The sequence below is a fragment of the Meyerozyma guilliermondii genome, genomic scaffold (assembly GCF_000149425.1).
Source record: "Meyerozyma guilliermondii ATCC 6260 scaffold_1 genomic scaffold, whole genome shotgun sequence".
NCBI classification, from domain to species: domain Eukaryota; kingdom Fungi; phylum Ascomycota; class Pichiomycetes; order Serinales; family Debaryomycetaceae; genus Meyerozyma; species Meyerozyma guilliermondii.
Window position 1 is genome coordinate 591,449 of NW_001809800.1, and position 16,197 is coordinate 607,645.

General features: G+C 45.0%; 10 protein-coding genes across 10 annotated transcripts; 7 read left to right on the forward strand and 3 right to left on the reverse strand. All coding sequences in view use genetic code 12, as the record gives it.

Moving 5' to 3' along the window:
- Window positions 1–67: 67 nt before the first annotated feature.
- Window positions 68–2,845, forward strand: PGUG_00322 (mismatch repair ATPase; the record flags this gene model as incomplete). The annotated part of the gene is made up of 1 exon (XM_001486895.1): window positions 68–2,845. The coding sequence occupies one exon, from the start codon at window positions 68–70 to the stop codon at window positions 2,843–2,845; it is 2,778 nt and encodes a 925-aa protein (XP_001486945.2).
- Window position 2,846: 1 nt separating this feature from the next.
- PGUG_00323 (RNA-binding snoRNP assembly protein) lies at window positions 2,847–4,883 on the reverse strand (the record flags this gene model as incomplete). The annotated part of the gene is made up of 1 exon (XM_001486896.1): window positions 2,847–4,883. The coding sequence occupies one exon, from the start codon at window positions 4,881–4,883 to the stop codon at window positions 2,847–2,849; it is 2,037 nt and encodes a 678-aa protein (XP_001486946.2).
- An 872-nt stretch (window positions 4,884–5,755) lies between these two features.
- Window positions 5,756–6,931, forward strand: SUN41 (putative glucosidase; the record flags this gene model as incomplete). Its single annotated transcript, XM_001486897.1, has 1 exon — window positions 5,756–6,931. One exon carries the CDS (start codon window positions 5,756–5,758, stop codon window positions 6,929–6,931), a length of 1,176 nt encoding a protein of 391 aa, XP_001486947.2.
- A 534-nt stretch (window positions 6,932–7,465) lies between these two features.
- On the forward strand, window positions 7,466–9,121 carry PGUG_00325 (uncharacterized protein; the record flags this gene model as incomplete). Its single annotated transcript, XM_001486898.1, has 1 exon — window positions 7,466–9,121. The coding sequence occupies one exon, from the start codon at window positions 7,466–7,468 to the stop codon at window positions 9,119–9,121; it is 1,656 nt and encodes a 551-aa protein (XP_001486948.1).
- Window positions 9,122–9,369: 248 nt separating this feature from the next.
- On the forward strand, window positions 9,370–9,990 carry PGUG_00326 (uncharacterized protein; the record flags this gene model as incomplete). The annotated part of the gene is made up of 1 exon (XM_001486899.1): window positions 9,370–9,990. One exon carries the CDS (start codon window positions 9,370–9,372, stop codon window positions 9,988–9,990), a length of 621 nt encoding a protein of 206 aa, XP_001486949.2.
- EAF7 (Eaf7p) lies at window positions 9,501–10,169 on the reverse strand (the record flags this gene model as incomplete). The annotated part of the gene is made up of 1 exon (XM_001486900.1): window positions 9,501–10,169. The coding sequence occupies one exon, from the start codon at window positions 10,167–10,169 to the stop codon at window positions 9,501–9,503; it is 669 nt and encodes a 222-aa protein (XP_001486950.2).
- Window positions 10,170–10,294: 125 nt separating this feature from the next.
- PGUG_00328 (mitochondrial 37S ribosomal protein uS4m) lies at window positions 10,295–11,692 on the forward strand (the record flags this gene model as incomplete). The annotated part of the gene is made up of 1 exon (XM_001486901.1): window positions 10,295–11,692. The coding sequence occupies one exon, from the start codon at window positions 10,295–10,297 to the stop codon at window positions 11,690–11,692; it is 1,398 nt and encodes a 465-aa protein (XP_001486951.1).
- A 215-nt stretch (window positions 11,693–11,907) lies between these two features.
- On the forward strand, window positions 11,908–12,879 carry PGUG_00329 (S-adenosylmethionine-dependent methyltransferase; the record flags this gene model as incomplete). Its single annotated transcript, XM_001486902.1, has 1 exon — window positions 11,908–12,879. The coding sequence occupies one exon, from the start codon at window positions 11,908–11,910 to the stop codon at window positions 12,877–12,879; it is 972 nt and encodes a 323-aa protein (XP_001486952.2).
- Window positions 12,880–12,882: 3 nt separating this feature from the next.
- PGUG_00330 (tRNA 1-methyladenosine methyltransferase subunit) lies at window positions 12,883–14,274 on the reverse strand (the record flags this gene model as incomplete). The annotated part of the gene is made up of 1 exon (XM_001486904.1): window positions 12,883–14,274. The coding sequence occupies one exon, from the start codon at window positions 14,272–14,274 to the stop codon at window positions 12,883–12,885; it is 1,392 nt and encodes a 463-aa protein (XP_001486954.2).
- Window positions 14,268–16,193, forward strand: PGUG_00331 (rRNA (cytosine-C5-)-methyltransferase; the record flags this gene model as incomplete). The annotated part of the gene is made up of 1 exon (XM_001486903.1): window positions 14,268–16,193. One exon carries the CDS (start codon window positions 14,268–14,270, stop codon window positions 16,191–16,193), a length of 1,926 nt encoding a protein of 641 aa, XP_001486953.2.
- Between the last annotated feature and the right edge of the window lie 4 nt (window positions 16,194–16,197).

Genomic DNA, 16,197 nt, shown 5'->3' on the forward strand with positions numbered 1-16,197 from the left:
TAATAGAGTACGACCAGCAGAATTTCCAGTAGCCTCTGAAGTTCGCGCGAACATTTCACATTTATGTATGCATCGAATCTGGCGAGTAAAGAGGTATAATGTGGGCACTTTCCGTAGCCTACGATGGTTGAGTACTGCTCAAAGGGCTCCAAAAGTATCAATTGAGCCTCCAAAAGTAGCCAGTTCCGCGCCAAAACTCGAATCAAAACTCGAATCAAAGCTCGTATCTCCATCTTTACCAGATTGGGATCGAGGTGGAAAGACGAACAATGACACGTTGACGCCATTATATGCCAGCATAAACAAGATCATAGATGCCAACAAGGGCTGTGTGTGTCTTGTACAAGTAGGAAGCTTCTATGAAATATATTTTGACCAGGCACAAGAATATGGACCCAAACTAGGCATCAAGGTTGCATCAAGAAAGACAAATAATTGCATTATTCCAATGGCAGGATTTCCCACTTACCAGCTCCAAAAGTTCGTCAAGATGCTAATACAAGACTATAATGTCAACGTGGCGATTATAGACCAATATCCCATGGAAAAGCGAACCATGGATGCAATTATTCACCGAAAAGTTTCACGAATAGTTACGCCGGGAACCCTAGTAGACGAAACTTTTCTCAACTACAACCAAAACAACTACTTGGCAGCGATCCACTTGCCTCCAGGATGTACGAAAACCATCGCTGACCCAGCAATGGAAGTGGGACTCTCATGGGTCGATGTTTCTGTAGGAGAATTCTACGTTCAACGAACAACTTTGGAAGATGTTGTCAGTGATATCTTCAGAATCAACCCTTCTGAGATTATTATACCCAAAGAGTTCCAAGATCTTGGTCTATTGACTGGAAATTGGTATACTCCACTATCTGAACTTCGTCGCTATTTCTTACGCTATCATCAAACAGTCTACAAAGACTTGAAATTACAGTTCACCTCGAGTTACCAAGCGACGAGAAAGGCAATTGAGCTGCTCTCAGTGCGTGAAGAAGCCGCCATGAACATGATTTTGTCGTACATTAATGTCAATATTCCCGAAGCCAATCCTGCGCTCGATATCCCAACCCAGTACTGGAACGAAAAATACGTCAGAATGGACCCACGAACTCGAGAAGCGCTAGAACTCACAGAAAGGTCTACAGCTGGTCGACGGTCCGTCGTGGGAACGTTAGTGAGCACCATTCGCAAAACGGTAACACCATCAGGAACGAGAATGCTTTCGCAGTGGATCAACTCTCCCATTTTGGACATTGAAACTCTCAACTATCGCTATGATTTTGTTGAAGCTTTTAGAGCCGACATAGTTTTGACCCAGGGTTTACGAGCAAACCTTTCAAAAGTGGGTGACTTTATTCGCTCGGTTCAACGACTCTCATTTGGAACTGGTGATTCGGTTTCTCATCTAGCTGCAATTGCCGATGGCTTGTATAAACTAGACCGAGTCGAAGAGCTCTTGAAGCAGCAAAAACGGTCGAAACTCTGGGATGAATTTCTTCACAAATTTTCCGTGCCAATAACGGTAGCTGAAAAGATCGACGAAACGCTCAACTTGAGCGAATTGATCAATGACAATTCTACTTTGGAAGAAAGAGAAGACAACAAAAAACTACGGGTTGGGGCCAAATTCTTCGTCAGACCTTCATTTAATTCTGAACTTGCACTCTTACACTCGGAGCTCCAAACTCTATTGACTGAAGAGGATAAGTTACTTGAACAAATAACGGCTCAAATAACCGATATAGATTCCAAATTGGCTATTAGCAAGCGAGATTCACACGGACGGTTTTCAAACGTGATCCATGTATCAGGAAAGACAAAGCTGATAGAAGCCGTTGGGAACTTGCTTGCCAAAGATGTTCGCGAGAAAAGAAAAAGCACTATCATTATCAAGCCATATGAATGGAGCATGTTACAAGCACTCGTCAATTCCAAGGTTGAAGAGATTCTTGAGGTGGAACAAAAAGTCATTTCCAGCTTGCGCACACAAGTTCTTGCTTCTGCCTTGCCCATGAGAGTTGCAAGTCAGCTAGTTGATTTCCTAGATGTAACTTCATCTTTTGGATTACTAGCCCACGAAACGGAACTTGTACGTCCAAAAGTGGTTTCGCAGCCAAAATTGGAGATTATTGATGGACGTCACTTAGTTGTAGAATCAGCACTTAAGTCGCTTGGAGAAATGTTTGTGCCCAATACTTCTCAATTGAATTCCAATGGAACGATGTGGATGATTACTGGTCCTAATATGGGAGGAAAAAGTACGTTTTTGCGCCAGAATGCATTGATAGTTATCATGGCCCAGATTGGATGTTTTGTGCCTGCAAAGAGAGCCACCATTGGCGTTGTGGACCGAATCTTTACTCGTATTGGGGCCTCGGATGATTTGTTCAATGATTTGAGCACATTCATGGTGGAAATGATCGAAACTAGCAACATCCTCAAAAATGCTTCACAGCAATCTTTGGCTATAGTTGACGAAATTGGAAGAGGAACAAGTGGTAAGGAAGGTCTTGCTGTGGCCTATGCTGCGATGATCCACTTACTACAGGTGAACAAATGCCGTACTTTATTTGCTACTCATTTTGGAAGAGAGCTTGTGGCTCTTTTAGAAGAGGAAGGTGTTGATACACGCAAGCTCCACAATTACAGAACAAGCGTCGTTAAAAACGACAGCCAGATTATCATGAACCATCGACTTGAACCGGGCATAACTGAACGTTCGTATGCACTCGAGGTTGCAAGAATGTCCAATTTTCCAGACCACGCTATGCAAACAGCGAGCCGAGTTCTCGACATGTTGACGACTAGAGAATGGAAAGTGAATGAACATCATCGTGATTGATTTATGGCTGGTATGGCGGAGATTGCTGATTCTGGTTTTGCTGGAGTTGGTTGAGAAGAAGCTGTTGAAGCTGCTGCAACTGAGCTGGGTTTGCTTGCTGCTGTGGTTGCTGAAACTGAGGATTTGGTGAATACTGAGGATGCGACATTGCCGTAGGTTGCGACTGAATGTTCATTTGTTGACCATAATTTGGCTGCAATTGACCATATGGGTTTTGGTATTGTGACGGTACGTAACCCATCTGCTGAGGTGCAACAGGATGCAGAAGTTGACCAACAAGAGGTTTATTTGGAAGTTGATTAATTGGCGTACCATATGGATTGGCATGTTGGTTATATGGATATGGGTACTGTTGGAAACCTTGACCATTGTAGGGAGGCTGTGAGGGCAATTGAGCTTGGTGAGCAAACTGCAGAGTTTGAGTGAGCTGTGCATTTTGGGAAAACAGTGCATTTTGGGGGAACAGTGGAGTTTGTGGGAGCAGTACATTTTGTGGGAACTGCGGAGTACTCTGAAACTGAGAAGTCTGGTTCAATTGTGGAGTGTTTTGTTGTGGAGTTTGTTGTGGATTATTTGGGTTTATCGGCAACGCTTGTCCATAACTTGCGCCATAGGGAGATCCATAATTTACTTGGGGACTCTGAGAAGTTTTTTCCGCAGTGGGGTAACCATACAGCTGGAATCCTTGAGGCTGGTGTTTCTTTGCGTTTGGTTGTTCCTGTTCCTTTTTGGGTTTCCTTTTCTTTTTCTTGGCCTGTTTCGATGCAAGTTCTTGTTCATCGTCAGAAAATTCCTGCTCTTCAACCGGAAGTTCTTCGTCATGACAATTACTAGCATCAGTTCCCTTGATATGTTTTATGGTATCTGTGAGTAAAAATTTAGCATCTGGAACAACGTAATACACTTTGGCACCGATATGGTCTCGAAAACTGATGGCTTTTTCAGACGATTCTAGTTGTACTCTGTAAAGTGGAGCCTGTAAGCGACCAAACACTTCGAACAATGGACCTATCAATGTCTTGTCTTCGAGGCATAGAACAGACTCTTCGTTCAAGACTCTATATTCTCCCGAAGTATTGGCTTTAATAATGACACTTTTGTCTACAACTCCGTTGATTTCTCCCACATATTCCAATGGTGCGCCTTCGGGAATTGTATAGTCTTCAGGCAAAAGAAGCGGTTTTTCTTCAATGACTTCGTTCTTAGAGTATATGGGACCACCAGCCGCTTCTTCGTCTTCATCGTCGACATCGAGAACTGGGTTTTCTTTTTTTGTAGCTGAATTTGAGTCTGACTCTGAGCCTGAATCTGAAACTGAATCTGAGTCTGAGGCTGATTCTGAGTCTGAGTCTGAATCTGAATCTGAATCTGAAGACAGCTGCGAGCTCACCTCGATTTCGTCGTCTGAGAATTGGGGAAGTGCATCTTGTTTTTCTTCAACAACTTTTTCCAGCACTTCCAGGCTCTCTTGAGGTTCGGGAAGGTCACTATGGACTGTACCAGTATCTGTCAGATCTTTGAGGGGTTCATCGTTGGAATCAGTTTTTGTTGAATTTTGCAGCAAATTCTGTGCTGAAACCTCTGTAGCCAATTCTACTTTTTCTTGCCCAGAATGTTCAGCAGCTGGTGAATTAGTCAGTGAATCAGGTAAATTTGTCGGTAATTCAGCCGCATTCAGAATCAAATTAGTTGAATCAGTTGAACCAGTTGGTACATTGTCTGCCACATCATCCATTAAACCATTTTCTGTATCAGCCTCAATTGTCTCGGTCTTTGTTACCGTTTCGGTATCTACCAGCTCCGGTAGCGTCGCCAGTTTGCTCTCTATTGTAGCAGTGTCACTGGGCATATCGTGCGTACTTACTAGATGCGGCCGCGATGAGAAGCGATGAGGCACTGCATATAACACATACGATTGTGTTTCGTCATTATGCGGTGCGGGTGGCTGGGCGCACGTGACGCAAACAAAGAGCCGCTGATTCAAATCTGTAGCCGAGAACGTGACATGATTTAGCCAAGATTGAGCCAAGCCATGCATGGTAATATAAAGCGCGCCTGAAACATTGTCCTGCAGGACATCACCAGTACCGACTAGGAAAAACAGACAATACCGTAAACCCAAGTCAGCGTAAAAAGACGGCCAAACATTACCCGAAACTCAACTTTATCTGTTTGTTCTTGGGCTCAAATTGAGACAATGCAATCGTTTCTTTCTCACTTGCTGGATCATTCCTCACAAGTTACCCATCCAGCACGACACGTGACACCCGCCGCACGAGCGCTAAAAACACGACGGCGCGCAGCGGGTGCAGTGCCCAAAACGGCATCGCCATGCACAGAATCAGGCGTGAAAGGCGCGCGTTACATGGAGGCTGGCGCATAGTAAACACAGGGGGGTTTATAAGGGACGAGATCCCGCAACTTTTGGTTTAGAAAAATCTCGGTATAACCTGTCACTCCTTTGGTAAGTAGAAAAACTAGGAACGAAAAGCAGTGGAGAGTAAATGAGAAGTGAATGAGAAGACAGAGGTAACTTAAGTAGAGCTGAACCAATAAACTTTGGACCAAATTTATGGTGTAAAGTTTAAATGATTTTCTGCTTAAAAGCACATTTCTACTTGAAGGCGCAGCTCAATATGTCTCCATACATATCAGCATGCCTCCATATGTCTCAGTTCATCTCAACTTGTTTCCATATATTCTCCCTTTTTGCCCTCGTCATTGTTGTCGCGACCGTTGTTTTGGTCCGGCAGCCAAGCAAACGCGAATTCGCGCGCGCGGATTTCTCGCGAGCTTCGACCGTGCAGAATGCGTATTCCAGGGTGCAACCGTATCCTGGGGTAACTTGCAGGGGCCACTAATACATATGATGAGGTTGTCACCACAGAAAACAAAAACTAATACCAGACCATGAAACTTTTTAATGCTGCTGTTGCCGCTTATTTGGCTGTTGCGGTGTCGGCTGCTCCTGCCGCTGACTGCGCTGATGTCAAATTTCACGCCCACCATCGCCACAAGAGAGATGTAGTGTACGACTACGCCTACGTCACCGTCACCGTTGACGGAAGCGGAAACAAGGTGGTCGGATCTGAAACATCCGCATCCCCAGCTGCAACTTCAGCTGTAACTTCAGCTCAACAACCTTCCGCACAGACTTCTGCAGTTGCTCCATCGCAGTCTTCGCAACAAGCGTCCAATGCAGGCCAGGGCTCATCGGAGACTTCTTCTAGCAGCAGCTCGAGTGGTTCTTCGAGCGGTGGCTCTGGAGGTATTTCCGGAGACCTTTCTGCTTTCCTGGATCCTAGCGTCGCCTTTGAAGACGGTGTGCTTTCGTGCTCCGATTTCCCCTCGGGACAAGGTGTGATCTCATTGGACCACTTGGGATTCGGAGGCTGGTCTGGTATCGAGAACAGCGACGGTTCTACCGGTGGTAACTGTAAAGAAGGTTCGTACTGCTCGTACGCCTGTCAATCGGGTATGTCCAAGACTCAATGGCCCAGCAGCCAGCCTGCCAATGGTGTGTCGATTGGAGGATTGTTGTGTAAGAATGGGAAATTGTACAGATCCAACACCAACACTAAATACTTGTGTGAATGGGGTGTTGACAAGGCATCTGTTGAAAACCAATTGTCACAAACAGTGGCTATTTGCCGTACTGATTACCCCGGTACTGAAAACATGGTGATTCCTACTGTTGTTAGCGGCGGATCGTCATCTCCTATCACGGTGGTTGACTCTGCTTCGTACTACAAATGGCAAGGAGGATCTACTTCTGCGCAATATTACGTCAACAATGCTGGTCTTGATTGGCAAAAGGGATGTGTGTGGGGTACCCAAGGATCTGGTTTGGGTAACTGGGCACCATTGAATTTTGGTGCTGGTTACGACAATGGTATTGCATACTTGTCATTGATTCCTAACCCTAACAATTACGACTCGTTGAACTTTAAAGTGAAGATTGTTGCCGACGGAGGCAGCGTCAGTGGACTGTGCGTTTATGAAAACGGAAAATACAATGGAAACGGAAGCGATGGATGTACCGTTGGAGTAACCAGCGGTAAGGCCAAGTTTGTGTTGTACAATTAGATGTAAATTAGTTACGAATGTTTAAGACAGAGAAAGTAAAGAGGGCGGAGTAGAGACGTAGACGGATGGTGAATGGACATGTGGTGGAATGCAATGGGTTATGGTGACTCACCGCTGTCGCTGTCAGTTCCTGCGCGCTCGCTGTTGGCTTCTCATTCTCTTTTTCCTGCACCATGAATGCCTTATAGAAATCTTCGCAGAATGCCGTATTCTGCCGTTTTTCGCTAATTCGCACGGCGTTACAGATTCAGGGTAGCTAACAGCAGGCGACACCGAGATGTAAATGGTTAATCTTTACGGCATGAAAATGCACGATATGAGATAACGGAGAGATCCTCTAAACCCCGCTTAATCTCAGATTTCAACCCCATTATTTAAATGCATTTTCTTTCGCATTTTTCTCCATTTCTATTCATCCTACTCAAAGTGCCTTGGCTGACTCTTATCGCACCGAGTAAAAAATTTTACGCAATTTCTTTTTAAACAAACTTTATAACCAACCCCCGTGGCTGCAACCACAAAAATTTAATAGCCATGCCTGCCTCAACTTCTTTTAGTGACTCCATAGAGAAGGGCCAAGAGAAGAATGTGGACTACGTGACCGATTTCAACTCGGAAATTGGTGAAACAAAAAACCATGAAGTAAAAAGAGATTTGAAGGCTCGTCATATTTCCATGATTGCATTGGGAGGAACCATTGGTACGGGGTTATTTATCTCTTCAGGTTCGACTCTTCAAGATGCTGGACCTGTTTCGTCGTTAATTTGTTACTTGTTCATTACTTCGTTGGCATTCAGTGTCACCCAGGCGTTGGGAGAAATGGCCACTTTAATTCCTGTTTCTGGTTCATTCACTCAGTTTGTCACAAGATGGTGCTCGCCTGCTCTCGGCGCTGCCAATGGATATAATTACTGTTTCTCGTGGTGTATAACATTTGCCCTTGAAGTGTCGGTGGTGGGTCAAATCATCAACTCCAGTTGGCCCAACCCGGTACCTTTGGCTGCATGGGTTGCCATTTTCTTTGTCATTTTAACAGCCGCCAATCTCTTCCCCGTCAAATACTATGGAGAAATTGAGTTCTGGGTTGCTTCGCTCAAGGTGATTGCCGTTGCTGGTTGGATCATTTACGCTTTCATTATGGTGTGTGGAGCTGGCAAAACTGGCCCTGTGGGCTTCCGTTACTGGAGAAATCCTGGTCCTTGGGGCCCTGGTATTTTGGTGGAAAGTAACATCAACACTGCCAGATTTTTGGGCTGGTTATCTTCCTTGATCAGTGCCGCATTCACATTCCAAGGTTGTGAACTTGTGGGATTGTCGTGTGGTGAATCCTCCAATCCTCGTAAAACCGTCCCTGCGGCCATCAGAAAGGTGTTGATCAGAATTTTGCTTTTCTACGTCTTGTCCATGCTCTTTATCGGTTTGTTGGTTCCTTACAATGATCCACTTTTCAGCAGTGACGCAAGTTACGTTGCAACTTCTCCCTTCATCATCGCTATTAAAAACTCCGGTACCAAAATTTTGCCCGACATCTTCAGCGGTGTCATCTTGGTAACCATTATCTCTGCTGGAAACTCCAACGTCTACTCAGGTTCTCGTGTCTTGTACGGATTGGCACAAGCTGGAGTTGCTCCAAGAGTGTTCAAATGGACCACCAAACACGGCGTACCATATGTTAGTGTCGTCACCGTCGCTGCGTTTGGTGCCTTGGGCTTCCTTTCGGTCTCCAACAGCGGCCAAACTGTATTCGACTGGCTCTTAAATATCACCGCCGTTTCTGGACTCATTGCATGGGGTTTCATTTCGTTCACCCACATCAGATTCATGAACATTTTGAAGTCTAGAAACATCTCAAGAGACACATTGCCCTACCGGGCATTGGGCATGCCATATGCTTCATATTATGCCACCATTACCATCTTCATCTTGGTTTTCATCCAAGGTTTTTCGTGCTTCTGGGACATAGATGCATCCAAGTTTTTCACTGCCTACATCTCGGTGATTCTCTTTGTATTTTCGTATGTGGCATTCCACATCTACTTTAACTGGAACAACTTGTTCAGCAAGAGGGCATTCCTCGTTCCTTTGGAAGAATGTGACATTGAAACCGGCGCTCGTGAAATCGACGATACAGTGTGGGAAGAGAACGAACCACGCAATTTATGGGAAAAGTTTTGGAATATTGTGTCGTGAGGCACATGCATTAAAGGGTACGTAGTACCGGTAAAAGTATTTATGATTTTAAGGTACAGACATCGGAAAGCAGATGAAATGTAGAAGCGTAACGTCGTATTGACAAATAGTACAGAAGGAAATAGTACAGAAAGTAATAGTACAGAAAGTACCAATAGTACACCGAGTATTCATGGAAAATTCCTTAACAGTGCCATTGGAAGTGGCTTGTATACCATTGGGTACCGTCAAAGAAGCTGTGAGTATTCATGGAAAATACCATAATAGTACCATTGGAAGTAATGGTAATTACCCATCAAAGTCCTGAGCACTATCGAAGTCCCAAGTACCCATTGGAGGTAACTGCCATTGAAGTAACTGTAACTACCCTTGTACGGTGCTACTTTTTTCGGGTACTTCGCCGGACTCGAGTGCGAGTCTGTTTCTCTTCTTCATCGTCTTCTTCTTGTGCCGCTTCAGAACGAGTCCTGCGTTTGGAAGCTGGTGTATTTCCTGGAGGAGTGGGACTGGCGGTTTTAGTATTACGTCGTTTTGAGGGAGGTTCAGAGTCTTTAGCGGCTACAGAACGAGCTCGCTTTTTGGGTGGTACTGATTGTCGACGAGATCTCGTCACTCTTTTAGTTTCTGAATGTGAGTCGTCAGCAGAATCGTCGTCTTCGTCGTCGTCGTTGTCTAGGTCCGATTCCTTACCGGATTTGGTTCGTTTCTTTGAAGCTAAAGTAGACTTTTCACTACCTTTCTCAGCTTTATCGCCATTTTTGTCGTTCAATTTCGCGGATTTTTCCCGATTTTTGCCTCGATCCGCTTCCTCGTCACTGTCTCCACTCTCCTCTCGCTCCTCTAACTCGTCAACCTTCTCCAAGTCGTAGTAACTCAGCAATTTTTCCCACACGTCCGCGGCCAGAAACACTTTTTTCAGTTTCTCGTTGAGCCGCTTCACGATCCAGTCCATGTGCTGGTCTTTGTCTTTTCCCGCCGGCTTGCGCTCACAAATGAGACCGAAGAGCGATATTTCGTCGTCCACGGTCCATTCCACACTGTTTGACATCTTGACCTTTGACGCTGATCCTGTGGATTAGACTTCAGTGCGAAATCGCAGTGCGAAATTGAGTGCGAAATCGAGTGAAAAATAGTTTTGAAAAATAGATTTTCACTTTTCGTTGTCCACCGAACATGCCCCGGAGGACCCAGAACCTCAACTCCATGGCCCGTGGCCGTGTGCGGGCGTCCATGAACAAGTACAATCTCTTCAATTTGTACAAAAAACCAAACGTAAACTACCAAGGAAAGACACTCTTCCAACAGAAATGGACCGCCAAGGCCGAGACAAGAGCCTACCATGGTGAGCATTTGACTGAAGGGCGCTGGAAGCAGTTGTTCAAGCCAAATCTCGAGTCTGTGGCCCAGCTTGATGCCTCGTTGAAAGGAATGGACGTGGCGTTGACTCCCATGCCGTTGCAAACTTATGCTGCTTTGGAGAAAAGATTGGAGTTTGCCATGTTTAGAGCTATGTTTGCGTCTTCTGTGAGACAGGCAAGGCAATACATTCTCAATGGGTATGTCAAAGTGAATGGGGTGATTATAAAACACCCTTCTTTTCCATTGAAAAGTGGAGATATCTTCAGTGTGATACCTGAAAAAGTGTTGACTGCCATGGGAAGAACCAAACCCAGCGTTCAAAAAGCCATAAGCGTAGACTCCACCCAGATTGCTGCCTGGAACAAGTATGTCAAGACCGCCAAGACGAATCCACAAGAAACATGGCAGCTCAAACAGGCCAAGCCCAAGTCGCTTGATCCGTTGATAGAACAGGAGTCTTTGACCCACAAAGAACAGGTCAAGCGGTACAATGAGCAGATTGAGAAAAGTATGCTCGCCAAGCAAAAATCCACTACTCGTGACACGATTTTGTCTCGCATCATTACTCTCGGCAACCAAACGGAAGAAGTGTCTCCCAACACCTTTGAAGAATTCGGCAAAGAAAACAAGGAAAAGTGCTACAAAGCATACACTTTGTTGAAGGAGAACGATCATGCTTTGTTGAAGGACTCTTCAGTTGAATCTGCTGCTGCTTTCATATCCAAAAAAGCGCCAGATTTTGGCTCAAAAGAAGAAACTAAGCTTGCGTCGTCCATCAAACAAGTTCTCTCTGAAGTGGTCAAATCGCAGCATGAGCACATTCGTATATCTTCCAACGAGTCCAAGCTTCCCGAAGACATAAAATCCATTCCATTTTCTCCGCAGTTTGCTGAAAACTTGCGGTTTCATCCACCTTTGGAAAAAGAAGCCATTCTCGAAGACGAATCCAAGGCTTCCATCAACCTTCCATGGCAACGCGGTCTCTTTGGTCGTCAAGACCCTGCAAAACCCTACTTTACTCCTTGGACACCTAGACCCTTCATTGGGTGTTTTGCCGTATTACCTTCACATCTCGAAGTGTCGTTCTCCACCTGCCATGCCGTCTACTTGAGAGACCCAGTAGCGAGACCCGGCCACTCTGAGGTTATCAGTCCGTTCCCAGACCACGTCCACGAACGGGCGTACATGTACTATGCTAGAAAGGGCATGTAATCTGTATATAAGTCATAATAAATTGTACTCATGTGATTGGTATGAAGAATATTCATTAAGATTTTTATTACAAAAATCATTACGAAATGTCAATCCTCTTGAAAAAATAGGTTATAAGAGATTCAAAGATTTTGTTTGTCCAAGTGTAGCACTACCAGTTTACAAATTTTATTATCTCTTCGTTCTAAGGCATTCGTCACTTTCTCGTTAAATTCATGCGCACTGAATCCTCGCTAATTTCTCGCTACTATTTCTCACTAATTTTCGCACAGCTCTCGCTAAGATTTCTCGCACTGATCTCACTTCTCGCTTCTTCTCTCATGCGAATTAGTCCTCGGACAATTCGTCAAGCTTCAAAGGTACCACTCCTCAAATACTTTCTTGCCGCAAATCGTACCCTAGAAAATGCTAAACAAGAACTAAAATGGGTGCAACAGGAACTCCCACCACAGAAATGGACTTGGGCTGCGAAACGACGACTGCGTTTAGTTCCACTTCAATACATTTTGGGATCCCAACCGTTTGGTGAACTCACCATTCTCTGCAAGGAAAACGTACTTATACCGAGATGGGAGACCGAAGAATGGGTAGGACACCTCTTAAACATTCTAGAGAAGAATTCAAAGCTGCTTAAAGTTGTCGATGTGTGCACGGGAACCGGTTGTATTCCCTTGGCAATAAAGCATAAACGGCCCCAGGATGAGGTGTGTGGAATTGACGTTTCGGAGACTGCAATTGAGTTGTGCAAAGAGAATCTTGCATTGTATAGTCGTGACTTTGGGGTGTCTTCCACCATCTCATTTTTGGTTGGTAATGTGTTTCAAAAACACCCTTCCAGTCTTTATAAAGTCGATTTGTTGACAGCCAATCCTCCGTATATACCAAGAGAGGAATACAACTCGCCGGTGGCTCTCAATGGTGTTCTGAAGTCGGTTAAGAAGTATGAACCTCAATTGGCACTAATTGGAGATTTGGAGTTTTACGATGCCTTGATCTCCAATTATGTGGTACCCCTCGAGGTAGAAGCATTTGTGTTTGAAGTAGGCGACGAGAAGCAGGTCAAACATGTCCAGCAAAAGCTACAAGGAGTCTACAATTGTGGTTCCGTCTACGACTCACAGGGTAAAATACGATGTGTTGCCGGGTGGAAAAATGACCAATTGAGCTTGGATGCAATGTGTTCTTAGGTTCTACTTCATTTCCACATCGCTGGCTGAAGCGGCTTCTTCTCTTTTTCTTATGATTCCTCGTCCAATTGCTGTGATTCCTGACTCTTGGGGCAACACTCTGGTTCCCCACAAAACGTAGCCTCCATAACCTCTCATAGTCATATGTGGATGCATTCTTCCGGGTATGGTTTGGTAGGGTCTCATTCTGGTTTCGAAAATTGATGGAGCTAGCACCCGTTTATCGGCAGTTAAAAAGTGCTGGGCTTCGAGAAGAACTTCCTTGTGCTGACTGTAAAGCGCAATGGGTCTAGAACCGCCTATGGTTGGCAACACATATGGCAAGAGAGTGGGCAAATTTAATGTTCCCACACATATAAAGGCATCAAAATTGCCGGCAGTGACTAGATCTATAACCAGGTTAATTTCCGCTGCTCTCTTCTTGCGTCTTTCATACTGAAGTTGTTTCGAAGGTTTAAGATTTGCAAGCTCTTCACCAGGCAATTCTTCCCACATGATACGCTCGTTTTCTGGCTCGATAAACTGGAGCCAGTTTATTGTCTTGACAGCAGCAGAAATCTGTTCTGGTGAATATGGAGAATAACGAAGTACAATATGATTGGCATGTTCGTTTTCATGGGCTACCACTATGGTTCCCTCGACATCCCCCCTCGAATTTTTCATCCTTTCCATCATGGCGTAGAGGATCAAGCCTCCAGTTTCGTCAACAACCAAGTACTTTCCACCAGGACGAATATTGCCATAGCTCATTAACAACCCAAGCGATTCTTCGCTCATGTCCAACACCCTCATATTGTCTTTTTCGTTATAGTATTGGAGCAATTGCGATGGTCCAAGGTACTCTACCGTAAACCGGCGCAAGAACTTTTGTTGCTTCCGTTTCAAGTACTTTTCCTGAGAGAAAATCGTCTTCTTGTCGAATCCTTCATGGCCTGCGATCATCTTTTCAATAATTTTTTGTCCAATTTCCGAACTTGCACCCGAGGTCTTGAGCTCGTGGACGTCGTCAGACGTCAATTTCTGTATCTTAGACCCAATATTAATGATATTCTGGTTATTTTCGGCACTATTGGAAAACATCTTGGTCAATTCATCTTTAGTCAATTCTTCTTCTGCGCCTTCTCCGTCCACAGCCTCATTATCAGCCGGCATAGATACAGCCTCTAGACCATTAATGGGCTTCACCTTTAAGTCTTCAATGATTTCAAAGCTCTGGCCATACTGAAACCCAAGTATACCCTCCACCTTGAAGGAGCCGAATTTCCCTAAACTAATAACTCCCGAAGGTCTAAGCTCCACAATCTTCATCCCCTCCGAGGGTAGTCGTACAAGGGCATGCTGGTTGGCAGAAATGGACATGGTGCTGTGGATTGGACACTTCTTGTGAGATGGCATCGCTGTCGTGCGGCTCCCAGGGAAAAAAGCTCATCGCGCACAAATATTTGGGGTTCAAGAATAGCACAACCACCATGGGAAGACGGGCCAAAAACAAGCAGGGTGCGCCCCCGAGCTACGACGAGTTCCAGGCCAAGAAGGACCGCCGTGAGAAACGTAAGAGTGAAATCGTAGAGCGCAAGGAGTCGCAGAACAAAAAATCCAAAACTTCGAAGCCCTCAAAGGAAGATGACAAGATCTCCAAGGTACAAAAGAAGCAACATAAGGAGCCAGAAAAAGTAGAGGAGAATGCCAGCGACGACAATGAGGTAGAAATGACGAAAAAGGCGTTGTTCGACGACTCTGATGAAGAAAATTTGGACGGATTCGAGATTCCTGAAGACGACGATGAAGTTGTAGACGATGAGTTTGAAGTGGAAAACGACGAAGCATACGATTCCGACGAGGATGCCCGCGAGCGCCCGATGTTCTCTGACGACGAGGACAACGACGACGTCGACCTTAATGCTGCAAACATGGAAGCGTTGTCTCGTAAGCTTGACGAGGAAGCCGAGTTGGAAGCTGAAGAAGCCGAGTTGGAGTTGACCGAAGGTGGTGCCAAACAGCCCAGAGCCAAGGTGCTTCCTACAGAAGAGGAGGAAGAGGAAGCCAAACAGTTGGCACGCCAAGACTTGTCTCTGGTGAGAACAAGAATGATCGAGGTGGTGAAGGTGTTGGAGAACTTTAAGGAACTTTCCGAAGAAGGTCGCTCGAGATCTGAGTATGTCGATAGACTACTCAAGGATATCTGTGAATACTTTGGGTATTCCGAGTTTTTGGCCGAGAAACTTTTCAATCTATTTTCTCCATCCGAAGCCATGGAGTTCTTCGAGGCCAACGAAATCGCCCGTCCTGTCACCATTCGTACCAACACCCTCAAGTCCAGACGCCGTGACTTAGCCCAGCGACTCGTCAACCGTGGTGTGAACTTACAGCCTATTGGAGCATGGACAAAAGTTGGACTTCAAATTTTCGACTCGCAAGTGCCTATCGGAGCCACCCCAGAATATCTCGCTGGACACTATATTTTGCAAGCAGCATCTTCTTTCTTGCCAGTGATGGCCTTGCAACCCCAGGAAAATGAAAGAATCTTGGATATGGCAGCAGCTCCAGGAGGTAAAACCACATACATTTCAGCATTGATGAAAAATACCGGTTGCGTTTTCGCAAACGATGCTAATAAAGCCCGAACAAAGTCTCTTATAGCCAATATTCATCGTTTGGGTTGCAAGAACACCATAGTGTGCAACTATGATGCCCGTGAGTTTCCAAAAGTTATAGGTGGTTTTGATCGTGTGCTTTTGGACGCTCCATGTTCTGGTACTGGAGTGATTGCCAAAGACGAATCGGTGAAAGTGAGCCGTACCGAAAAAGATTTTATGCAAATCCCACACTTACAGAAACAGCTTCTTTTGAGTGCTATTGACTCTGTGGACGCCAATAGCTCCACTGGAGGTGTTATTGTCTATTCCACATGTTCGGTGGCTGTCGACGAAAATGAGGCTGTAGTAGATTACGCTTTACGAAAACGTCCCAACGTCAAATTGGTCGATACTGAGTTGCAAATCGGAAAGGAAGGATTCACCTCTTATCGTGGAAAGAATTTCAGTCCTAAATTATCGTTAACAAGACGTTATTATCCACATACTTATAATGTTGATGGATTCTTCGTCGCAAAGTTTAAGAAAATTGCTCCCGCTCCTCAGGATGTTTCCAAAGCTGGAGCTAAAGAGAAAGAAGCATTGGCTCGTGCTGAAGCCGAAGAAGAAGGTATTATTCATGGAGATTTTGCTGAGTTCGATAACGAAGAAGATGCTGAGATCATCGATAAGAGTATCAAGCGCAGCAAAAAGAAAAAGGGAATCAACCCTAATACATAGATCT